The sequence below is a fragment of the Strix uralensis genome, chromosome 13, assembly GCF_047716275.1.
Source record: "Strix uralensis isolate ZFMK-TIS-50842 chromosome 13, bStrUra1, whole genome shotgun sequence".
Classification (NCBI taxonomy): Eukaryota; Metazoa; Chordata; class Aves; order Strigiformes; family Strigidae; genus Strix; species Strix uralensis.
Window position 1 is genome coordinate 3,006,505 of NC_133984.1, and position 21,653 is coordinate 3,028,157.

Consider the following 21,653-nt stretch of genomic DNA (forward strand, 5'->3'; position numbering starts at 1 on the left):
TAGATGTTTTAAAGTCATGGGACCTCTCCTGTAGCTACCTTCTCAAAGAAGTCTTTTGCAGCCACTTACTGTGAAAATGGAAAGAGGAAAAAAAAAAAAGAACTTAGAGTTGTTGTTTTACCTCCTTGTCAGAAATAACCCCTAGTGTTTCAGATGACAATATGTATTTTTGCTTTTTGTTGCTGTTGCAGTACTGCCACACCAGGTACTTTATCCTTTCACTCCTTCCTGAAGAGCTCGTGCAGCAGCACATGAATCACACTGGTACCAATCGCAGGCCAGAGCAGGAAATGGAGAACAAGTTTTTTCAGTCAACTGATATGAAAGAAAAAACAAAAAACCCACAGCACACACCACATGAAAGAGTCCAGAAAGCAGGAACGGAACTGAGGGGAAAAATAAGTGCATGTAAATGGAATATGGTATGAAAAGTCAGGTCCCCCTCAGGCTTGAGGAGAACAGCCTCACTGAGACGCCTGACTCAATCACCCTTGCAAACTCAGCGTATTCTCCAGTTAGTACTTCTCATCCCACTTGAACTTTTCTACTTTGGAGTCTGTATCTCATTTCTGTCAGTTTTTTCCACCCAGATCAGCACTGAGTAACCTATTGAACACAGCCAAGCAGGTAGGAACTGAGCCTCTGAGAAGCTGAAAGCGCTGCCTTCAGAAAGGTGCATTTTGGCAGCGTGACTGTAATCCAGCTGGTCGGTCTTTGCAGCAATGAAAGACAGAATCTATCAGGTTTCTGGGCTTGAAATTTTACCAGTGCCCCGAAAGAACGATTCTCGATATTTAAGGGCTCTGATTCACAAAGCAGTTGCCAAAAGGGTAGCAGGTTACCTACCGCCTGTGGAGTGAACCGCAGGAGCTGTCTGCCTGCATGCTCACGCACAGTCAGTGGGAGCTGCTTCATGGTCTCTCAGCGAGTGCAAAGGAAGATCATTTACTTACTTGCTGCACCATCGTAACGGGATCAGTCTCAACCCTTATGCTCACTAAATGTAAATAAATAACACTTCCAGCTTGCCCAAAATTTAGATCCAGACTAACTACCTTTGTATAACTGACTGTGCCACGTGCCTTTTCGTGAATTTCTTAGGGAAATCACAAACTGCGTTCAATTACAGGATCATCCTCTTGACAAAGATTATACCTAAGTTTGACTCCTGTATTATAAGCTGCTCAAAAATTACATAATGCTTTTACAAAAGTCAGTGACTTTTGTGAGAAAATAAAGGGTAGAATTTCTACATTGACCATATAACTACACTACCATCAATTTAGTTAGCAACCTTTTATTGCTCAGTATCATCAGAGGAACTGAGGAAAGAAGAGGAAAAACCCACAGTCCCATAAATATCATAAGATTCATGGTTATGCATCAGTTGGCATAGGGAGAAAATATCAAAAGATAATACTGAGAAGCTTCGTATTTAGGACAATACTTTCCATTGCTGAACACAAGCCAGTAGTTCAGTTCTTATTTTTACTTCATTATAACAACTATTATGAATACAATTCTCATTTCCTCTCTTCAGATCCCCTGCTTGCTGATTCGAGGCTCAGCTTTATCCTCAGCAGTGTTAACCGTTTGCTGAATTCTTCACATTTCCCAGTTCTGTTGTCCACAGTTTGAAAAGCAGAGAGAAGCTTCTTCCAGCAGAAAATAGACTATCAACTCACAATGAAAAGCAATCCTTGCGAGCAAATTGAATCAGCAGTTCTGCTGAGCACAGGGTTAAACCCTGCTTATCCCCTGACCTCTCAAGTGTAATAACAACATTCTTATAAGAGATGACCCAGTTTATTATAGACATTCCTGGCACATTGCCAAGCCCCTCATAATACCCACTGTGCATGCAATATTTGTGGTGCAAATCTGGTGTCTATAATTGGTATGAATAATTGCATTGCAGTGGAGTGTCCTTATCCTGCCTTTTATTAGAGCCTGCTTTTTTAGATCAGTTTTTATGCATGAGTTGAAAATGTTTCAGGCCACATGCACAAAAGCTATACACAATCTTCAGATTATTAATAAAAGACGTTAAAAAAGGAAAGAACTAGAGGTTTAATATAAATGTAATAACTACTGCATTTATGCTGCAGCTGAGCACTGTACGCTGTTAACAGAAGTTAAGTTCATTTAAATTGCAGTGAAATCATATTAAATCAACAGTTCAGTTCTGATGCTCTGTGATGGAATGTTCTAAGGTAATGATTATTTCGAGCAAACAAACCTCACAACAAATTTTAGTCACTACCACTCAGAAACTCTTATCATGGAGAAACAGCAAGAAATCTCAGAGTAATACTTCTTTTTTGGTACATTTTAAAGGTTCTTTACAGTTTAGTAAAAAGTAAAATAGGACAAACCGTGACACTGACCTCCAATACTCTCTTGCTAGAGAGTATCTTATAAATTGGAGGCACTTCTTACTTTAAGTTACTCTAAACAGACACGTCCAATCTCCTTTCAACCCAGTCTAAGGCTAGCTTGGTTTGGTACCTACTTTTCTACTGGAACAAATGAGACCATAGCTGCTTCTCCACACTCCTCATACCCTGAAAGCTCTCCATCACACTCCTCCACTCCCTCCCAGTCACCTCTTTTCAAGTCTGAAGAGCTACAGCCCATTTGGTAGTTCACTATATGGCTGTTCTGCACCTTTGATCGCTGTCATGGTTTCTCTGTTGTATTTTGGGAGGAACGGGAAGATCAGAAGTGCACACAGCATTCAAGGTAGGAGCAGATCCTAGATTCTTCTATGCAAGCAGAGTGTTATTTTGCTTTGTTCGCCATTCCTAATGATGCCAGCCTGCAGCTCTTGGAACTCTGACACTACTTAACATCTACCTGATTTTTTCAGAGGATTATCAATTCATATCTCAAGATCTTATTTGTATGTAGTAATAGTTTTTTCTGAATCAATCATGATATATCTGTTCCCCCTTTCCCATCTGCACCATTTAATATTACACTTACTCTTCAGTTTATTATTTCTTGATTTGATTTCCCATACATAAATTCTGAAGGTCTGTATTTTCCCTTAACATTAACAGCATATTTAACCTCATTAAAGGTTCCTTCAGTCTGAGGTTTTCACCTCAGGTCTCACAACTGCCACCAAGCTGTTTCCCCTGTCAGCAATACCCAGTCTCCTGCTACAGAACCAATCCTGCTGCTTTGGCTAGACCCTGATGCTCATACACAGTGCATGTTGCCCATGCAGCAACAGTGCAATGGGAAGCACCTTTGAAAGAACCGTACTTTCTGCAGACAGGCACTCTGCCTGCATTTCCACACAGTAAAGCCCTAAAGACTCCTGGCCATGCATGATTCTCCCTGGGGAAAAAAATGAAAGGCAGCTGGTGGCCATAGCTACCAGAGCGATTCAGAGAGCTGCCATCTAGACACTACCTTTCCCAGAGTATTGACATCATGTGAGCAGATAAGTACCCATCAGAAGACACCTTCAATCTTCTTAGGGCAAAGAAATGTACCTGAAGGCCCCTGGCAAAGGAAACAGCTAGGAGAGAGTTGCTACTACCAGCTTCATTCGGAGCAGAAGATAGAGCAGCAAGCTGCTGAGCCTTCAGGCAAAAAGGTGTTTGGAAATCGGCTGCAAGCCAAACAGTATCTGAAGGTACCTTTAAACTACTACTGCTAACATACTGTTAGAGAACAAACTGTTCGATTTCTGGAAGAGAAATTTTTTGCATCTTTTCCCACTGGTTGGGTAAGCTTGAAGTTTGCTCCAATGGAAGCAGAACTGATAAATATTTCATAGTACCACAGCTTGAAAAGAGCTGTAGCTGCTTCAACACTCTGCCAAAATTACATATATTCTGTTAATATGTGTTTCTAAACCAAACACAGCAAAGACAATGAAAAAAGGGAAAAAAGAAAAAAGACATATCAGTGCAATTAGAATAGTCTAGCAAAAAAAAAAAAAAAAAAAAAAAAAAATCACACTCTAAACTCCAGTCATCTCACTCCATAATTTTCAGAACCAACCTTCAATCCACACAAACTGACAACTCTCCCTTCTTGAGATTTTGAAGTAGCTTGTTAAATAGTGAATGTTCAGCCTCAAAGTCAACTGATTTTTAAACAGTAATTATCATGATTCTTACTTAATCTATTAATGTCTTCCTCATATTTGACTAGAAAATCTGTTTTTCCAATTCCTGGCCAGATACGACATATTGCCAGGCTGCAGGATCACAGCATACAAGAAGCCTAGGTGATCTGTGGAACTTGGGTGCAGCATGCCATATAACAAAAAGATGTATTTTGTCTGAAACGATGATAAGACTTGCCTTCCCTCTGCATTAACTGAAGGATCACTGTTGGGAGTAGTGAAGAGGTGCTGTTCACAGCAAGAAGGTCATGACATGCTATGCATGTTATTATCATCTAAATATTAACAAAGTGAAATACCTTGAGATATGTGGTGAAATATTTCACAGAAGGAGGAAAAACATTAACCAGTTATCCAAATGACATAGAAAGCATGAACAAGGACAGAGTTCACAATTCAGTGCTGTGGAAATCTTCAGGTTGCCTTGTCTGTCTCTCTTGCTGAGGACTCTGACTATCTCACTCAGACATGCTCTAACCAACTGGACTAAAATAGTTTTCTTCCCTCTGCCCTTCTAGGAGAAGAGAGGAATGTGAACAGGTGAAGAGAAGGTCACAAGTTAATACTGGTATAGTTTTAAAACAAAAGGTACAACTGAGGTACACTTTGACTTCAGGTAGCTTTAATCCCTCTGGGTACTCCTTTTATTTAACAGCCACTTGAAGATATTTTCTCTCCAGCACACGTAGGCTTACTGTGGCAGCCAACAGTTTTCATGAGACTTTGAGACCACAGTCTAATGTGGTATTTTCTTTAGTAGTTATATTGATTCATCTCCCCTACCTAGTCTCCTCCACGCAATCCAGCTGGCTTCCCCACACCCACACATGTCCAGTACAACTGGTGGCAGGTCTCACACTGACCTGGGGTTAGATCAGTTCCTTTTACCTGATTCAAAGTGCATTTGGAGACTACAAGACTACACACTGTAGTCTTCTGTGACAGGCAGGGCTCTGAGGGGAACACTTTAATGCCACTATCTCCAGAATTTTATTCAAATAGGCAATGTTGAAACAGCAATCTAAAAATCAAAATTTAGTACAGGAACTCTCCGCTCATTTCAGGTATTTCCCCCCCCAGAACACAGGCCCAGCTGAGAGGCCAGAGACCCCAAGCTGAAGATCTACAGCTAACCTACCTACGTAGAGGTTCCACCAAAGTGCAGAAGTATACTATTCAAGAAGGCATCAAAGCCATCACTACAGTGCAGTGTTGCTCCAGGCAGAGGGAAAATACAAGACCACTTCCTCTATGAGTTTCTCCACTGAGGACAGTGTTCCACTGAAAACTCGCATGAACTAGCCCAGACGTTAACACAAAAGTTTCATTTAAAATCCCATCCAAACTACACACGCTCCATACCATGTGATTTACTATACTGCTTCTGAAGGGTGATGGGCAGAAATAATTCTATGATCTTAATCTGCTATCTTAATGACTCTGTGTTTCAGACTTGATATTAAGAACTGTTTCTAATTAGAAATTTAAAAAAAAAAAAAAAAAGCAGCAAAACCAAACCAACGCTCTCCCCCAAAAAGAAAACTTCATAACTAAGCCAGGAACAGCTTACCTAGAGTCAACATCTATGTGACAAACATTTTTCATAGTTAGCATACCAAGTTATATCTACCATAAATGCTAACCATTATGCCAAGACATCAGATGACACATAACTGAAGCGCCATTAGTACACTCAAGATTTAAATGCAAGGACAAAAGTGGAGATATTTCCCCCACCCCTCTTCAACCAGTATCTTCACTGCTATTTTTGAATCTTTATCCTTCCACCACCCTGTGAAAAACCAAAAATCAATGCATTCGTAAAGGCCAATTGCACATGCACCATGACAGAATACAGAACTCTAATTTCCAAAGACATTCTCATGAATAACTGAGAGGGTGATATTTCTAGACTAATATTCATTAACAGTCAAGATTACGTCATCTTACAGCATAGCTGAGCAGACTAGAAAGAGTTTCTGCAGAACTGCACAGTTTTTATTTCTTTTGATACAGTTGAAGGACAGGGCAAGGAAAACAAAACATCAAGGCAAAAGATTAAAAATTCAGAGCATCTAAAAGACAATCTTCTCCAATTTAAACAAAATACAGATTAGCCTTTTTACTGTTTGAATGGCAGTAATTGCCATAATCGCAGTTCTACAACTCTACCCATTCTATTTCTGTTCCCTCACGCTTTTTCTTCAAAAGAATTTCACATTTGAAACTGAAGTTTCTTAGGAAGTAGGAGCTTTTTCTCTCTTTTTGTTGTCTTACACCTGTGTGTATACAGCAGTTTTAGAGTGCCAACTCCTAAACTTGTCTCCTTACGAAGGCTAATTATGCATTCAAATTGGAGAAAGTGCATCCACAAATCTGAAAACAGGTGTCTGACAACCAGACTGTATTAACCAATGGGTTTTATGCATTTTATTGATTAAGGCAGACACAGGAGTAAAGGTCTAAGGAAAAAATTCCCTAATAACCATCTTTATTAAACAGGCACTTCCACATCCTTGAAGGTTTTAAACTTATTGCAGAAATTTCTCCTGCAGCTTGTGTCAGATATCTGGCATTACCACCACGCCTCAACAACCTCCCCAGCGCTGGAAAGCAGGGGCCAGCATTGTGCCCCACTTCCTTCAGGTGCTTCTGTGCCTCCTGCGAGCTGGCTCCAGCCCTCAGCTGATCCCCAGCAAGTGCATTCAACTCACTAAAGACAAACTCAGCAGAAGAATAGGTATCCGACAGGTCAGATGCTTGACCTGGATTACCTTGCAATTAGATACTAGCACCAGTGCTCCGCATGGATTGGCAGTGCACCAGGAGGGAGGGGGGGGGGCAAAAGCCTCCCCCTTTCAACAGTGATGTGCTGTGAAATCAGCTCAGCCAAACACTGAAACTGTACTCTAGGATGCTCACCAGCTGCTCGGCGTTTTAAAAGGTCATTAAGTGATAGAGGGAAGGTGCCCTTCCAGAAAAGAGCTGCAGTTAAAAAAGGCTACTCAAGAGAACTAGGACTTAAGGGAAAAAAAATGAAATGATGGAATGAGCAACAGGATTTGTATAAAAGTACTGGTTCCTCTGGGAGATGCTCTTATAAAGTACTCTCTATATAAAGAGAAATAAGTGATACTATCAAAGTCTGCAGAAACTAGAAGTGTGCTACAGTTGAGACTTAGCAAAAGTCTGAGAGAAAACACAGTTAATGTGATGGTCCTTAGGTTCCTACTTATAGAGGAAGCACTACCAAAGTCACACCTTTTGAAGATTAAACCGAACCAAAAACAAGTAATAAAAAAGTACTGAGTGCAGCAGGGAGGAGAAGGCAAGGAAAGGTTCTTCCATTACCTAGACATGATTGCCAAAGCAGCACACACAACACTGAGAGCTCAATGGTTTGGGGGGTTTGGCGGGATAAGTTTGGTTATCGTGATAGCCATATCCCTAGTTATTGCTTCTGATATAGCTGGACGCAACAGCCTCTTGAGAGCTTGGTTGTACCATCCAACCTGCAGGTTTAGGGTGTATTTTCATGGTAAACAAGCAGAATTGACATGTTCTTCAAAGAGAAGCTAGCAGACTACTCTTGAATGGAAATGCTGAACGGTAATCAAACACAGGAGTTGGACAGAGGTATCTTCCTGACAAAAGCTGTTTCATACCTTGTGTTACGGTTTGGAGTCATTTGTGAATTGAGGACACCAACCTGGCTGACTCTGCCTAATGTGAAATGACATTATATGTGGATAAAATTAGACTTGATAAAGTTACTACAGATAGCATGGACTAATTCTGTGCATGTGCAGAGTAGCTGAAGAGGGAATTACGCTCTTAAGCATCCAGTTGCCTCAATTAACAACCATTTCACTTTCAATATAAAAAAATGTACTCTGAGCTCTAAACTCTCAGTCCTTATTAATTCAGATTTTATATATTTCAGCTAATAGCACCATTCATATATCTGGGCATCACATTACTTGACACAGGATTATGACCTTGACCTGCTTTTGAAGATATACATCAACTTTATGTTAACTGAAACATTGTATCTGCACACAATGTTTGTATTAGTCACAGAGTAAAAGGAAACAAACCTCACACAAGGTAAATAGAACTGACATTTAAAAATGCATTTTTATAAACTTTTCATTCCTTGATGCATTAGATACTTAAATGGAAATATACTTACTGCTCTTTTTCTGGAACAACCTGTAATCCAAGGCACAGTAAGGTTTCCTGAAATCTGTAGAGGGGAAGGAGGAAACAGAACAGAAAACAACAGCAGCTTAGGTTGCTATGATAGCTAATACTGAACAGCTTTCACAAGACTTCAATATTGTGCATTCAATTCTGATAAGAATGTCTTTAAAACAGGTTAAGATTTAAAAGCAAAACAAAGTCACACTTTGACTTACTGCTGTAAAGCTAAAACCAAAACACTGTTTCTTTGGGTGAGGGTAAGATAACACGATGGCATCTTGGGTGTTTCTATATTTTTGCTATCTCAAAACTTGTATTTCAGAACACAAGTTTTCACTTTCAGTCTGTCACAAAACTGGTAAGATTAAGCAGACTGGAGTTAGATAAGGGCCAATGTCTGACAGAACTGCCATCACATATTTTTCAATTACGTTGGTTAAACTTTCAGAAAAAATACTGTCACGTTAGTGACCGAGCTATTCAGTGTCAGATGTTAAGGACTTGCATACTACCAGAAAAAACAGGGACATCAGGTTGGAGAAGGAAGGGGAAGGGTTATGAAGGCAAAAGTTAGCTGCCTTGATTCCTGTTACTTCTCCATCACTCCCAGAGGTCAAACTTTATTAAGTAATAATCTTGGACTGTTTTCCCTGGCCATCTGAAATGTGTCATAGCCTGGAATATTTTAGTCTTATTTAGGATTCCATGTTCATCTTCTGCTGCAGACAAGCAATGCTTGAGAGACTAAACATAGCTCTTGAGAGATTAATCAATCTCAAGTCATTACACACACTATATATGAGAGGAAGAAGTATCCACACACTTCTGCTGACTGTATCAAACTACGCTAATAGTTTTTGTATTTGCGAATTGCTCTACTAATGAATCTTGCAGCATGAGCATAACCAAATATAGAATGCTTGGTACGGTTTGTCTAGTGTACAAGTACATAACATACTTTTATTCTTCAAGATTTTAGCTGGAAGCGCTTGGAGGTTACCTAAGGTCAGACACTTTCTCATTACAGCACAAAGCGAGTTGAGGGGGGCTAGAAATGAACACCCTCTCCTCCTAAGGGCAAGTCTGCATCAGCTTTTGTGTCTAAAATATTAATTTCTTAGTTGCACACACACATTTTAAAAGTTCTGTATAAGCAAGTTATGTCTATTACAATTCTATATCCAATACAACAGCTTCACACCACTGAATCCACTGTAAATGTGTCCTCAGTATCCACCCAGATGGCTTCTCTAAAGCGGGGCTACTGAAAAAAGTGCTTTTTGATGTGAATAGAGCAATCAGTCTGGCAGAGCATTAACAGTTACTTGGAAGAAAAATGTACACAAGTTCTGACAGGTATGATGTCAAATACAATCAAGTTTATCTCAATATAACTACTCGAAAGAGTATGCACGAGAGTACTCTAAACTGGCTCTATGAAAAAGGCACAAGGGTTGGGGCTTTTTGGGGGGGGCTTTATTTTTTGAGTGAGATGGATAGTTATCCTGCATCCACAGGGGTGACTCCCGTCCTAATCCAACTGGGACAGCTACTGTGAGTTGCAAAAATGACAACATGCAATGCTTGTCTCAGAAACAGCAACTCTGGCAGATGCTAGAGAAAGTTCAAAGGCACTGCAACATTTGTGTATTGCCAATGCTACACCTTAATTAAAACGGTTACACTATATGAGGTCCCTACATAATCTTTTCCCGATTCACCTGTAGATTTACTGTCCCAAATTCAGTGGACTGGAACAAACCATGAGCCCCAACCCAGTCCTGGTTGCTGTGTGTCTCAGAATTGAGGCCATACACAGTGTTTTTGCAGCTTGCTCACAGCTGCTGTCCTCCCCAGAGCCCCACAGGTTCTCCCCACTCATGCAGCTGGAAGTATTTAATGCCAGAAATAAAGTGGAGGAACTCCTGTGACAAAGGTAATGCTGCTTCTGTTACAAGAATGAGTGTTAGGAAACATTTTTTCAAGTCTCTTCAGAGAAGACCATGTTGCCTACCCTAGCAAAAAGCTGTGCTACCCAAAGTTAGCAAGAAAGTCCTCCTCTTGTCTTCAAAAGTCTCTAAGGAAGTAAACAAATCACTTTGACACATTAAAAAAAATAAAATAGTCCCATTTCCTTAAATAAAGCAAACTTGCAGCTTATTCATATGAAGCAGCATCCTTAAAGTGAATCATAAAAATAAATAAATAAATATTATCTCTATATCCTATTCTGACATACTCACTGCAAGGCTCAGGATTTTCCCTTGAAGAAAACAGGGATAAATTAGATAACTGTGCTTCAGTGTGTATAACAAAGTAATTAAAAATACACATACTTTCAACAGTATTTTTGTCCCTTAGGGTTGGGGGGAAGAAACCAAGACTAAATCATGATTCAGCCTTGAGGACCAGCAAGAATAGCCTCTCTAGTTCAATACAATTAAAGCCACACTAAGAAAAGTAAGTAGGTTGAACAATTTGTTTACTGAAACTGCTCAGGCATTAAAATTGATCACTTTATTAGATTTACTCTTAAGTTACACTAACACGAATTTGATTAATTGAATCAGTAAGGAAGCTATAACTAATTGCTAATTAGATACCCCACCAATGTACGACAGTAATTACTTCATCAAAACACAAATCACACAGTTCTGACTTTGAAGAAGCATCTGCTTGGATGTTTAACTACTGCAATAATCATGTAGCTTAGGTTTAATCTATTTTTAAATTTAGGAAGATTTCCCTAAGTTTAAGGATTTTCATTCCTATGCTGATGGATAAATTAGCTAAACACAGGCAATAAAATTAACAGAAACTGATGACATGCAAGAGATGTGTCATCCTGCATAATTCTAAAAGAATTCAAACACCACCTGTTACAAAATCTATGCCTCTGGAAGCTTAATATGTAAGTATTATTAAGCTATAAGGGGAAATATGAAATACCAGTTATACTGGACTTAATTTAAGGGAGGATTTGGAGGAGGGGGTTAAACTAGTGCAGAACTGATGATTTCGACAGCAGGGTACGCTCTTTGTTACACATGACTTTGAAGGCAGTAGGTGACATTTTCTTGTCAACATGATAAAGGAGTGTTGGCAGTGTCACTGCCATACACTAACACCTCTTACGACACAGAAATTAGTTTTGCATTGTTCTGGAACGTGCTAAAAACTCTCAGCAAGGAACGAAGTGATCTGGAGAAATCAGCATCGTCCTTTCAAGGTACCACGGCACCTGGCCAGGCTGTAGGACACTATTCCTCTGCAGCTTCCACAAAGCCGTGCTGCTACATGCCCTGACCCTACAGCTTTTGCCCTCCCTTAGAAATTCTCTAATACTAAAGAGTGTCATCTCAGAGGTTCACAGCATGCATGCTTACAGCAGTAAGTGAATTAAGAGCAACCTGCCCAGTTTTTCCAAGGTTGAAAACTGTGGAAGGGCAAGGGATACCACGGGAAACAGGAGCTCCCTCAAGCCAAGGTGCATTCCCAAATCCATAAAACAGGGTCTTTGACAGACAGACTTGATGGAAGTCAAACAAGGTACAGATGAATTCCTCACTTACCAAAAAAATAGGTACATTATTATAACAGGAGGGGAAAAGAAAAAAAACCAAACAACACAAAGTTACAGAGATCTCCTTGTTATGATCCATATCACACCACAGAGACAGATAAAATGTCACCTCCTGTTCTAGCTGTTTAAAAAGACTCTGCCCCTACCCCCAAAAATCCCAAATCAGTTATTTCAAATTTCATTAAAAAATTAAAAAAAGTAGTACAGAGTAAATCTCACTGATGCTTTTTCAAGAGTGAAATAACGTACCAAGAGCACAGAGCTGGAAGTATCAATAATATATTTCACTTCATGAAATTTAAGAAAAATTTCCTTAACTCTATCGTATGCACTTCAGCAGCTTTGCCAGCCCTTTACTGAAGAGATGTGCATATTTACAGCTTTGCTTCTCCTAAGAAACTGGGATGTCAAAAGCAAACAGGATTTAATGAATTTTGTAACTCCGGTAAGAACAGTAATAGCAAACACTGACAGACGATCTGAGAGAAGGGAGAAAGAACAGCTCATCTAAAGTGCTCAGCTTAGAAAAGACCATAAATAAGAACTGCAGATGTCCCACCCACTACATAGAATCTACTCCAGAGTATATATGCTCCTCAAACCTCAGGTTTACCAAGAAAAGCAATAATTCTGGTGAAAAGCAACACTTACTTGGACTCAAGAGCTTTCTTTCAAATCCTCACATGAGATAGGAACAAGTCAGAAAAAAGAAAAAACCCACAACCACTTCACAAAGTATTGCTCCCTATACTAGTAAGTAATGCACAAGAAAAGATGGTATGTTGTTTACATGGTTCACTGTCAGGATAAATTAAAAAGGTAATAACAGGCAAATGCACAAAGGTAACACACACAGTATCACATTCTGTCAGTCTTAAGACTTTTATCTCAGTGTCTCTAGACTATGTTGTGCCAGATAGTATAAAAATCCATGAAAAAAATCAATTTGGATGTTTCCTGCACCATTATCTCTCCTCTAGTTAAAACAAAAAATAGAAAATGTAAGTGTGTCAGTGCTGTAGCTTCTTCTGAACACCTTTTAGTTCTTCAATTACCTGCATTTAATTTTCCCCTCTCAGTATCACTGAAGGGACTCTATTACAGGATGAGGAAATAATGGGATTGAATGTAAAACCGATATTTGAATTAGATGCTGTGGGAGAAGAAGAATATTTGGTCACTTAATGTCTCCCATCATCTTAACTACCTCACAGGAGATCCTAATCCCTTACAGAAAACAGGTCCAAGAGATTGGCAACTGCACGGGGGGTGCAGGCAGTGCTGATGGAAGAGCTAATCCAAGCTGACAGTAATAAGGGCAAGCAACTGTACAGCACACAACTGACGGCAGGATCCCAGGTTCTGCCCCGTGCCACGTATGCCCAGAGGAACAACCAAGGGTATCGCTGTGACACGCGCTGGCGAGCCACGGCAGGACAGCGCAGACTTGAGCACGATCCTCTTGTAACCAAAGTTTATCTAGTGAGTCTATAAAGCCCACACTCATCTTTAATACACAGCTACCCGCTGTATATACAGCTACAGCGCTGCCATAGCCCTACCTGCCCTTTTGTTTACGAAGGAATTAGCTCTACTGAAAGATGTAAACATTGCCCAGCCTGCAGAAAGGTGAACCTGTCGCTTACTAGCTACCAACTTTCAAAGAAAACAGTACTTATCCACAACCTTGTCTTCAAGGTTTGAAGACAGACATAAATTGACAGATTACCTGGTAATTATTTTGGTTTTGTGACAGCCTCAGTTGACTTGATGTAAAATGAGGAGAAAAGGTACTTCTTGATGGATTAGCACTGTTATATAATGTACTGGATGTTGTATGCAATGAGGTCCGTGCTGGCAAGTGGTAGTCTCTGTTATGATACAGAATATTGTCAGGCACATCCCTGGCATTCACCATCTGTGAACTACAGCTCACATTTCTTCCTGGCCCAGACAAGGCTGCGCTTTGGTTCTCTACTCGAACAGAACTGCTGCTTTCACAGTATCTTGAATAGCTTTGTATTTGTGCTCCCATGGACGCCAGTTCTTCTTCTCTAGCATATTCGTCATCCACGTCCCCAGTTTCCATTGCGATGGACAGACAGCTGCCTTCCACCGAGCAGTGCTTCTGCGTGGCACTTCCTCCCACAATTCTTTGAGGTTGATCTGTAACCGCCAGCGAAAACACTTCGCGGATTTCCAGGTTTTGCGTGCTACAAGAAGGGTCCCTGGTATTAGCCCTTTGTCCAGGGGGCACATGCGATGCGAGAGCTGCATGTTCTGGTTTTTGTAACCTCTGACATCCCACGGGTTCAGCTTTACAGGGTCTGTGGCATATCATCGGTTTCTGAGGTAACACCAACTCTGCGGTCTGGACTGATGACCCACCATAGCTTTTTTTAGTGTGACTATATATGGAGTTCGCAGAATTCAGTACGCTTGTTTGCCTAGATAAAATAATAGTCTTTTCCCCTACTAATAGGGAAGCATTTTTACAATGTGGTACTTGTCGTCCTATAGGGATGTGCTGCTGCTGAAACTCTGTATCACTTTTTCCTGGCAGTCGTGGAATAGAGGTTTTATGTATTTCTGCCACTGAAGTATTTGTCTGTTTGGTGGATCCTTGCCTACCAGATGAACTAGCAGGACTGTATATACCAGTAACTATTACATCGTTATTAGAAGAGGTCCAAGAAGACTGCTGACTTTGGGATCGAGCAATATTTACCACATTTCTAACTGCTGCTTCTGGAGGTACTGAGGGAGTAGTAGGGACAGTCCCTGGGGGAGTGCCTCCAGATTCTACAGCACTCTTGCTGCTCATCTTCCTTCGTTTATTGCCAACCCACGTCTGCAAACAACAAACAACAACGACAACAAACACAAAACAAAGCATTAAATAAGCAGAAAAAACAGGCAATTCCATTTTTAAGCAGATCTGATGAAATGTTAAGTGTTCAAGTTGAGACCTAAGTTTAATAATATGTAAATCATTTACTGATTATGCAGCATCTGAACAACACAGGATGGAAATCCATGCCCCGCGTGCCTGGGATTCATACACTAACACACGAGAACCCCAGTCTCAATTCCAAAGCGCCAGTTTCTCAAAAATCCTGAGACTGGATTGTGCCTCCTGTTCTGAAGTTACCCTTACAATTTATTTCATTGCCACCACAGTGACTAATTCCCCTAAATTTAAGTTTTTGATATTTAGCATCTTGGGATGCAGAACCATCACTGAGGTATGTAGCTAAACTTTTATAACCAAGTAACTGAGAGATACGACCTTCAAAACTGCCTTGAACAGAACCTGCCAACTCTTGAATTTAGATGAGAGGTAGAAAAGAAAGAACTCTCTCTGTTAGACAACTACAAAGTGATTTTGTGAAGTATTTAGACCTATGGACTAATCCCTTCTCTGCCAGATGCACAAATCAAGATCTGATGTCAAAACCTGCTTTTGAAAGACACTGATAGACAAGATTAGGACTACTGGGATTAGATTCCAACAGAAGTTTGCTATTACGGACATTTCTGAAAGTGTCAATGACAGTATATATCATTTTGTGTAAAAGATAGTAGAGGAAAAAATATTTTAAAAATGCAGATACTATGGCAGTTGTGCACAGGTTAAAATGTACTGCTGTTTTAAACACACAGTCCTGCGAGTAACACATTAAGATAGAGCTAAAAGAACTGAAGGGAAACATTAACTTCAGTATTTCAAGAAAAAGAGAGCATCAGCTGGTGGAAGCATCAGCTCTAACACTGGAAGTGTAAGCACCACCTAACTATTCCTGGCAATTGTCATGATCAGAAAGACAAGACTTGCACAATTCTTTCACCACAGTACGTCTGCACTGAATGTGAGGGCACGAGCGAGCAAGATGCAAGTGCCAAAGAACAAAAAATAAGCTTTTTGCATCCGCTTATGCTGGTTATGAAAAGGATCAGATACGCATACAGAGATACAGTGAAACAGTTTTCTGCACCACTCTGGATATCATCTGCTGCACACCTAAAACAAGCAAGAACTCAACATTCAGCAACCCAAACCAGATGCTTAATCAATAAACTCCCTCACCCCATAACAAGCAAACTGCACCGAGTACCTATCTTGGGTTTCCATCTCATCACATGAAAGGAGGAAAGCTTTCTTCACATACCGATACCTGCTAAGGAAGTAAACAGATTGTTCTATAGGAAAATACGCATCGCTGCCATACAGAAGTATGTTGATGTCTCCATTCCATTCTACTCATTTTTGCTGTCAGATTTTACAAAATGCCTAATTTGAGGCTTGATTTGTTGCATGCAGTAAAATCTCAGTTACTAGTGATAATTTTTTTCTTCTCAAAAGCAAGTTTAAATACAGAAATTATAGCCACAGATCTCAAGTCACTCTATCGCATAAAACAAGTTTAGAAAATCAAAGTTATTTTTTTGTATTTCTGCTCAGGCAGTAAACTTTGAAGATAGAAATTATAATTGAGACACTGCAAATTTTGGACCAGGAAAAGGGATTTCATCCCCAATTTTTCCAACTGTATAGAACTAAAATCTGAAGTTTTTCCTCAGTGAAAATCAGACTTGGAGAGCTTTTGCACTTTATCAAGTCACATTGCTAACATTTCATGTAAAGCTTTCCTGAAAAGAAATGCATTCAGAGAAATGCAAATTATTTCCTAGCACTACTATTCACTTGGGATTAAAGTACAGTTTCATACACAGCACAAGTCAGATTTGCCACTGCTGAGTCCCATTCTCCTGACCGTGTCCCCAGATTCTTACTCCCACTGTTTATCCAATAGCACCCAGCTGAAGGATCAGTGAGTGCAACTCCCCCAAAAGGCATAAAACTGAATTGGGGGGAAAAAAAAAAAAAAAAAAGAACAAAAGTTTTGGTAAGGTTAGCAAATTTAACTCTGAAATTGAAAAAATGCGAGAGATGATCACCATAAGAAGAAAGACAGGAGAGAAGGAATTGCATAGCTGGGAGAAGGGAAAGGACAAAAACCTCCCATATTTAGCACTGCGAGACATCAGCACTGACAAGAATTATCTAAAACTTAGACTGAAAGAGAAGCTCCACGTTCTTACTAGCTTGATGGTCACGGTATTGATTTGGGATGTGACAAAGGAGTTATTAAGTACAAAATATCCTAGGAAAAGGGACATGAATCTTTGTTACAATCAAGTTCCCCAACTAGCAGGTTTCAGGAGCACTTTCACTAACACTGGAAGCATTACTGAAATTCTTAACTATGATTTAGGAGGAGGAGAAGCTCCAAGAAGAGATGATATGTCAAAAGTCCAGCTGTTAAGAAAATTACCTGGAATTTAAGAGGCCCAGTTTGACTCAGGCAGAGCTGGAACTTCAGACTGTCCCACAATCCAGATACATGCCACAGAGGGACTGTCAGTGGTGCCTGGCTATTAGCCTTAACCAGAAGGTCCATCCTAAATCTGAAAATAGTGTCCTGAGGAAATTTTTCAAGAGGTATAAAAAAATAATGAAGTTGTAAATCTTCTGATATCTGCTGTTGTACTGTGGGGAGAACCCCGCACGACCTCCCTGATCACTGCTCCCAGCACTCAGCAATACTGTGAAAATCAGACTTGGAGAACTTTTGCACTTTACCGAGTCACATTGCTCACATTTCATGCAAAGAGAAAAAGCAACCAGCAGAAGTATGCTAATATTAACGAACGAAACCAGGCCATTCAAACCTGATGTAGCTAGAATACATCTCTATTAAATTTGAAGAGGGCCAGGGTTTTTTTCCCAGGAGTAACTCTACCACATTTCCTAATTTCAAAAGGGAGAACATATTTTAATGTACTGCAGTAACAAAATCTGTAGAGGTTTACATCAAATCATAAATAGGACTTTTCTTTTTTCCAATCTAGCTCAAGAGTGGAAAGACTAGGTGTAGTTCTATGGGACAAGGCTATAGAAATCCTGATTCAGGTCAAGAATATATTCACAGTTATGATACTTGAATTATAACATTTAGGGAATTCATGTTCCTATTATAGTCACATCTGCAAGTGCCAGCTGCAACCCAAGTATCATTTTGCTAGACATCGTGCAAAGTACTAATCTCTGTTCGTGAGTTTTAGAGGGGAAAAAAAAGTAAAAAATAAAAAAATAGGAGTATTAGAAGAGGCAGAAAGGAGGAGTGTAAAGAAAAGAAAGGTAAGATCATGCAAAAATATGACAAATGGAGGACAAATGCTGGGTCTGTTTCCATTGCACTTCACAAGTAAGAAGAAAGTTTAAGCATTGCAAATAAGGGCTCAGCAAGGGAAGAAAACTAAAGGAAAAATGCCATGATACGTTATTGCAGTGAGGGAAACAGAGGGACAGGGAAATATGAAGATGGAGAGTGAATGAGGACTGCAAGTAGGGGAGAGACTGGCTGCCTCCTCTAGGTCCTTCAATCAGAATAAAAATAGAAAAACAGGCCCTGACTGCCTCATCAGCACCCAGATTCCTGTTACAACTGTTTGTCTGTTCCAGGGAGTCTGAATTGCTGGCTGACTATCAGAGCTTCCCACCACCTAGAGCTGAGAAAGTAAGTTTTAGTATTTCCACAGTATTTTGAGGGAGGGGAATCCAGGTAACAATTAGGGAGCAGGAGGGGTTGCCCTTGGCAACAGACCACTGGTACACCACTTAAAAAAACCACTAGACTGGTCTTCTTCCTTTTCAGTGTCCAGTGTTGCAGCAACTCCTGGTATCTCCACTACAGTTGTTATTTTTTCAGCTAATGCTTCATGATTTCTATTTCTGCTCTGAGACAACAGCCATTTTGTTGTCTAGTGTTTCACAAAGGGATTATTATTTCCCTTCCCATGGAATTCACAGACTTTGGAAGAGCTCCTGTTAGCACTAGTGACGTTCTTCTTTTATAAGAAAAGAATGTACTCACTGTAAATAACCATGAGGGATCACAATATTTATGATTGTGACATGGCATACAAGCGTGAGAGTGTGTCAAAAGAAATACTTCCGCAATTATTCCCTCAAATACATTAGGTTATAGAAATTTAACTTAAGAATAGTTTCCTAATAACGTGACCTTTCTTTGATACGATGTATTGCACAAGGTTTCTATAGGGCAAACTAATTTGCAATTTAATAAACAAAAAAAACCCCAAACCAAAACCCAAACCAAAACACCATCAACAAAAGACAAACGACAACCAAAAAAACCCCCAAACAAACAAACAAAAAAATCACTCCTTGTGCAATCCAGGCCCCTGCTAAATACAGCAATCATGTGAAGACATTTCAGCAAAAACAAGCTATAAACAGGCTCACTGGATAAAAATGAACATGTCACACACGCATACTGAAATCCGATTTAAGACAAGTATGAAGTTAGAGACTCCAGTCCTCTACAGATACTTTACGTAAAAAATGAATGTGTATAACTTTAACATACAAATTTGGAAGGCCTCAGTACTTACCCTGACTACACTGAAGTCCAGTTTAGTTTCTTGTGCACACTGTAATATGAGCTGAAAGCAATTTTTACTTTGATTTGTCATTCCATTTTCATAATAACGCTGTAATATCCTTTGTTGTTCTACAGTAAATACAGAACGCAGATTCATCTAAAAATAAAAGAAGATACTCTGAAAGTTGGGAATAAAAACTGTAATACTTGCAGAATGCACAGGCTCTCATTAATGCTTGTGATAACGCTAAGTGTTGACATGTTTTCTTTACAGAGTACTTTACCAACACTTTTACTTACTTTCAAGAAAAACCTGTTACAGTCATCATTAGTGATTCCTCTGTGATAGACTCAAGTTGAACAGGTGAACTACATGTTTGGAACAACACTGACAGCCTTTCATAAATAAATAAATACTACATTGTGTTGCTAAGACCAAGAGCCTCTAGTTTCAAAGAAAAAGTGTCTTCAAACAAACAAACAAAAAAGGCATTAGGCAAAACAGAGTAACACCAGCAGCTCCAACAGTATCAGCAGGTCTGTTCCTCTCCCCTGCTCCCCCACCCCAAAAACAACAACAAAAAAAGACACAAAATCTGAGATAAAATAAAGGTGGCTGTTTGGTACAAGTAAAGTTTCCACTGTCTCAAGCTTCAAAAATCCTACACTCCTTTATGGCTGGTCATGCTACTCCTGCTGTGTCAGCACCGGCACTTCCCAGCTGCAAAGGCACGAAGATCAAGGACCAGAACTGAAGACCAACTCGGGGAGAAAAAAACCAAAGAGAAGGGCCTGAGTCAGTTGTGGTCCAGCCCACCAGAATGCCAGTGCTCTAATATTAACAGGAAGGAGGGACCACCCAGACCACAGCCTGCATTTAGAAAGGTTCAAGCGACTGTGAAACTGTACCCTGAGGCTATAAATCAGACTTTTTAAGAACACTTAAGGGTTGTTTTAACAGGGGTATAAGCCGATGCTGGCTGCAGGACCTCGGGATGCCTTCCTGCCCCTTCGTTTTGTCTGAAGCAGTGCTGTGTTCTTCAGCACACTCAACCAGAAGGGAGAGACCCACGCTCCTCCCAGGCTAACAGCAACTCTTCAGGTGATGTTTCCAGCTTGCCGAGCCAGCTCAGCACCAGGTCCCCCCATGAGAGAGCTTCACTGGGCGGGAACAGGGCAGACAGGGACTGAGTAGCCCCTCCACTGCGCTCCAGGCCACTGGACCCCTGTGAGCCTGCCCTCAGGCCCACATGCTCCCAACAGTGTGGTCTCCGTGGCAAGCAGCATCGCCCCATGGCAGGCCGTAAGACAGACCCCTCACTGTCCCCACCAGGGCCATGCCCCGGCCAGACTCAGCCCAGGGCTATTCCGAGCCAGGGATGAGGCGGGAAGTGGCCAAGGACAAGGCAGCCTCGTCTGCATGAACACGTTAAACCACACAGCTTTGTTACGCATGAAGATTCGTGCCCTGGCTTGGAAAAGGCAAAGAACAGACTCCCTAACTGCAAACTCAAGTTTTATGCTCTTGTTATATGGTCAATACAGGCAAAGAATATAATCCTCTGGTTATATGTCAGAAAAGAAGAGCCCCATCATCACAGAATTTCCGGAATGGGGCCTTTATTTGTGCCAAACAGGAGGCCGCCGGCTGAGACACCACACCCTTTTTCGTGTCTTGGAAGGCAAAAAAGTCACCAGCCACAAGTTATTTTTAACACTTTCGGTACATGTATCAAAATAACACAGAACAAACTAAAGAATAAGAACCACACCACCACCTTGCAGGAAAATAAAGAGGATGAGGGAATCCTTTGTAGCTACCAAGTTTTTAGTTACACCAGAGCTTTGACTTCAGAGTCTATCTTCCTCTAAACGTCAACAACAGACAAATCACTAACTATCAGTTTGTAAAAAGTACTAATTTTTTTCCAATAATACTTAAAATAGAAGATGATTTTTCAATCCCATTTTAAACTCTGTTCCCAATTCTTATTTACGTTCTCAACCTAGTGCATTATTAAATACAGTATTACAAGTCAGGCTTTGCCTGAGTTAAGCCTCCCTCAGAACGTGCATTCAGTCACAGTCAGAGCTGGACGAAGGAGAATCTTGCTCTGAATACTCTGCTGGTTAAAGAAATTTATAGCAAGCAACAGAGGAGACAACTATTAGCCCATTAACAAATCAATAAAGTTCATAAAAATCTACTTTATAAAGTTAAGAACTGTCTTCAGACCTCCCATGTGCATATGCA

At 40.3% G+C, this 21,653-nt stretch overlaps 1 protein-coding gene across 3 annotated transcripts in view; it reads right to left on the bottom strand.

Annotated features, from left to right (window-relative positions):
• Positions 1-21,653, bottom strand: part of HDX (highly divergent homeobox) — a 54,220-nt gene that overhangs the window by 25,930 nt on the left and 6,637 nt on the right. Inside the window, exons 2-4 of one of the 3 annotated variants that reach the window (XM_074882780.1) lie at positions 19,410-19,556; positions 13,660-14,781; positions 8,337-8,390 (exon numbers count right to left, since the gene is read on the bottom strand). In XM_074882780.1, coding sequence (XP_074738881.1) covers positions 8,337-8,390; positions 13,660-14,781; positions 19,410-19,556 — 1,323 coding nt within the window. The remainder of the gene's footprint in view (positions 1-8,336; positions 8,391-13,659; positions 14,782-19,409; positions 19,557-21,653) is intronic. The other 2 variants (XM_074882781.1, XM_074882782.1) reach the window with 2 other exon arrangements.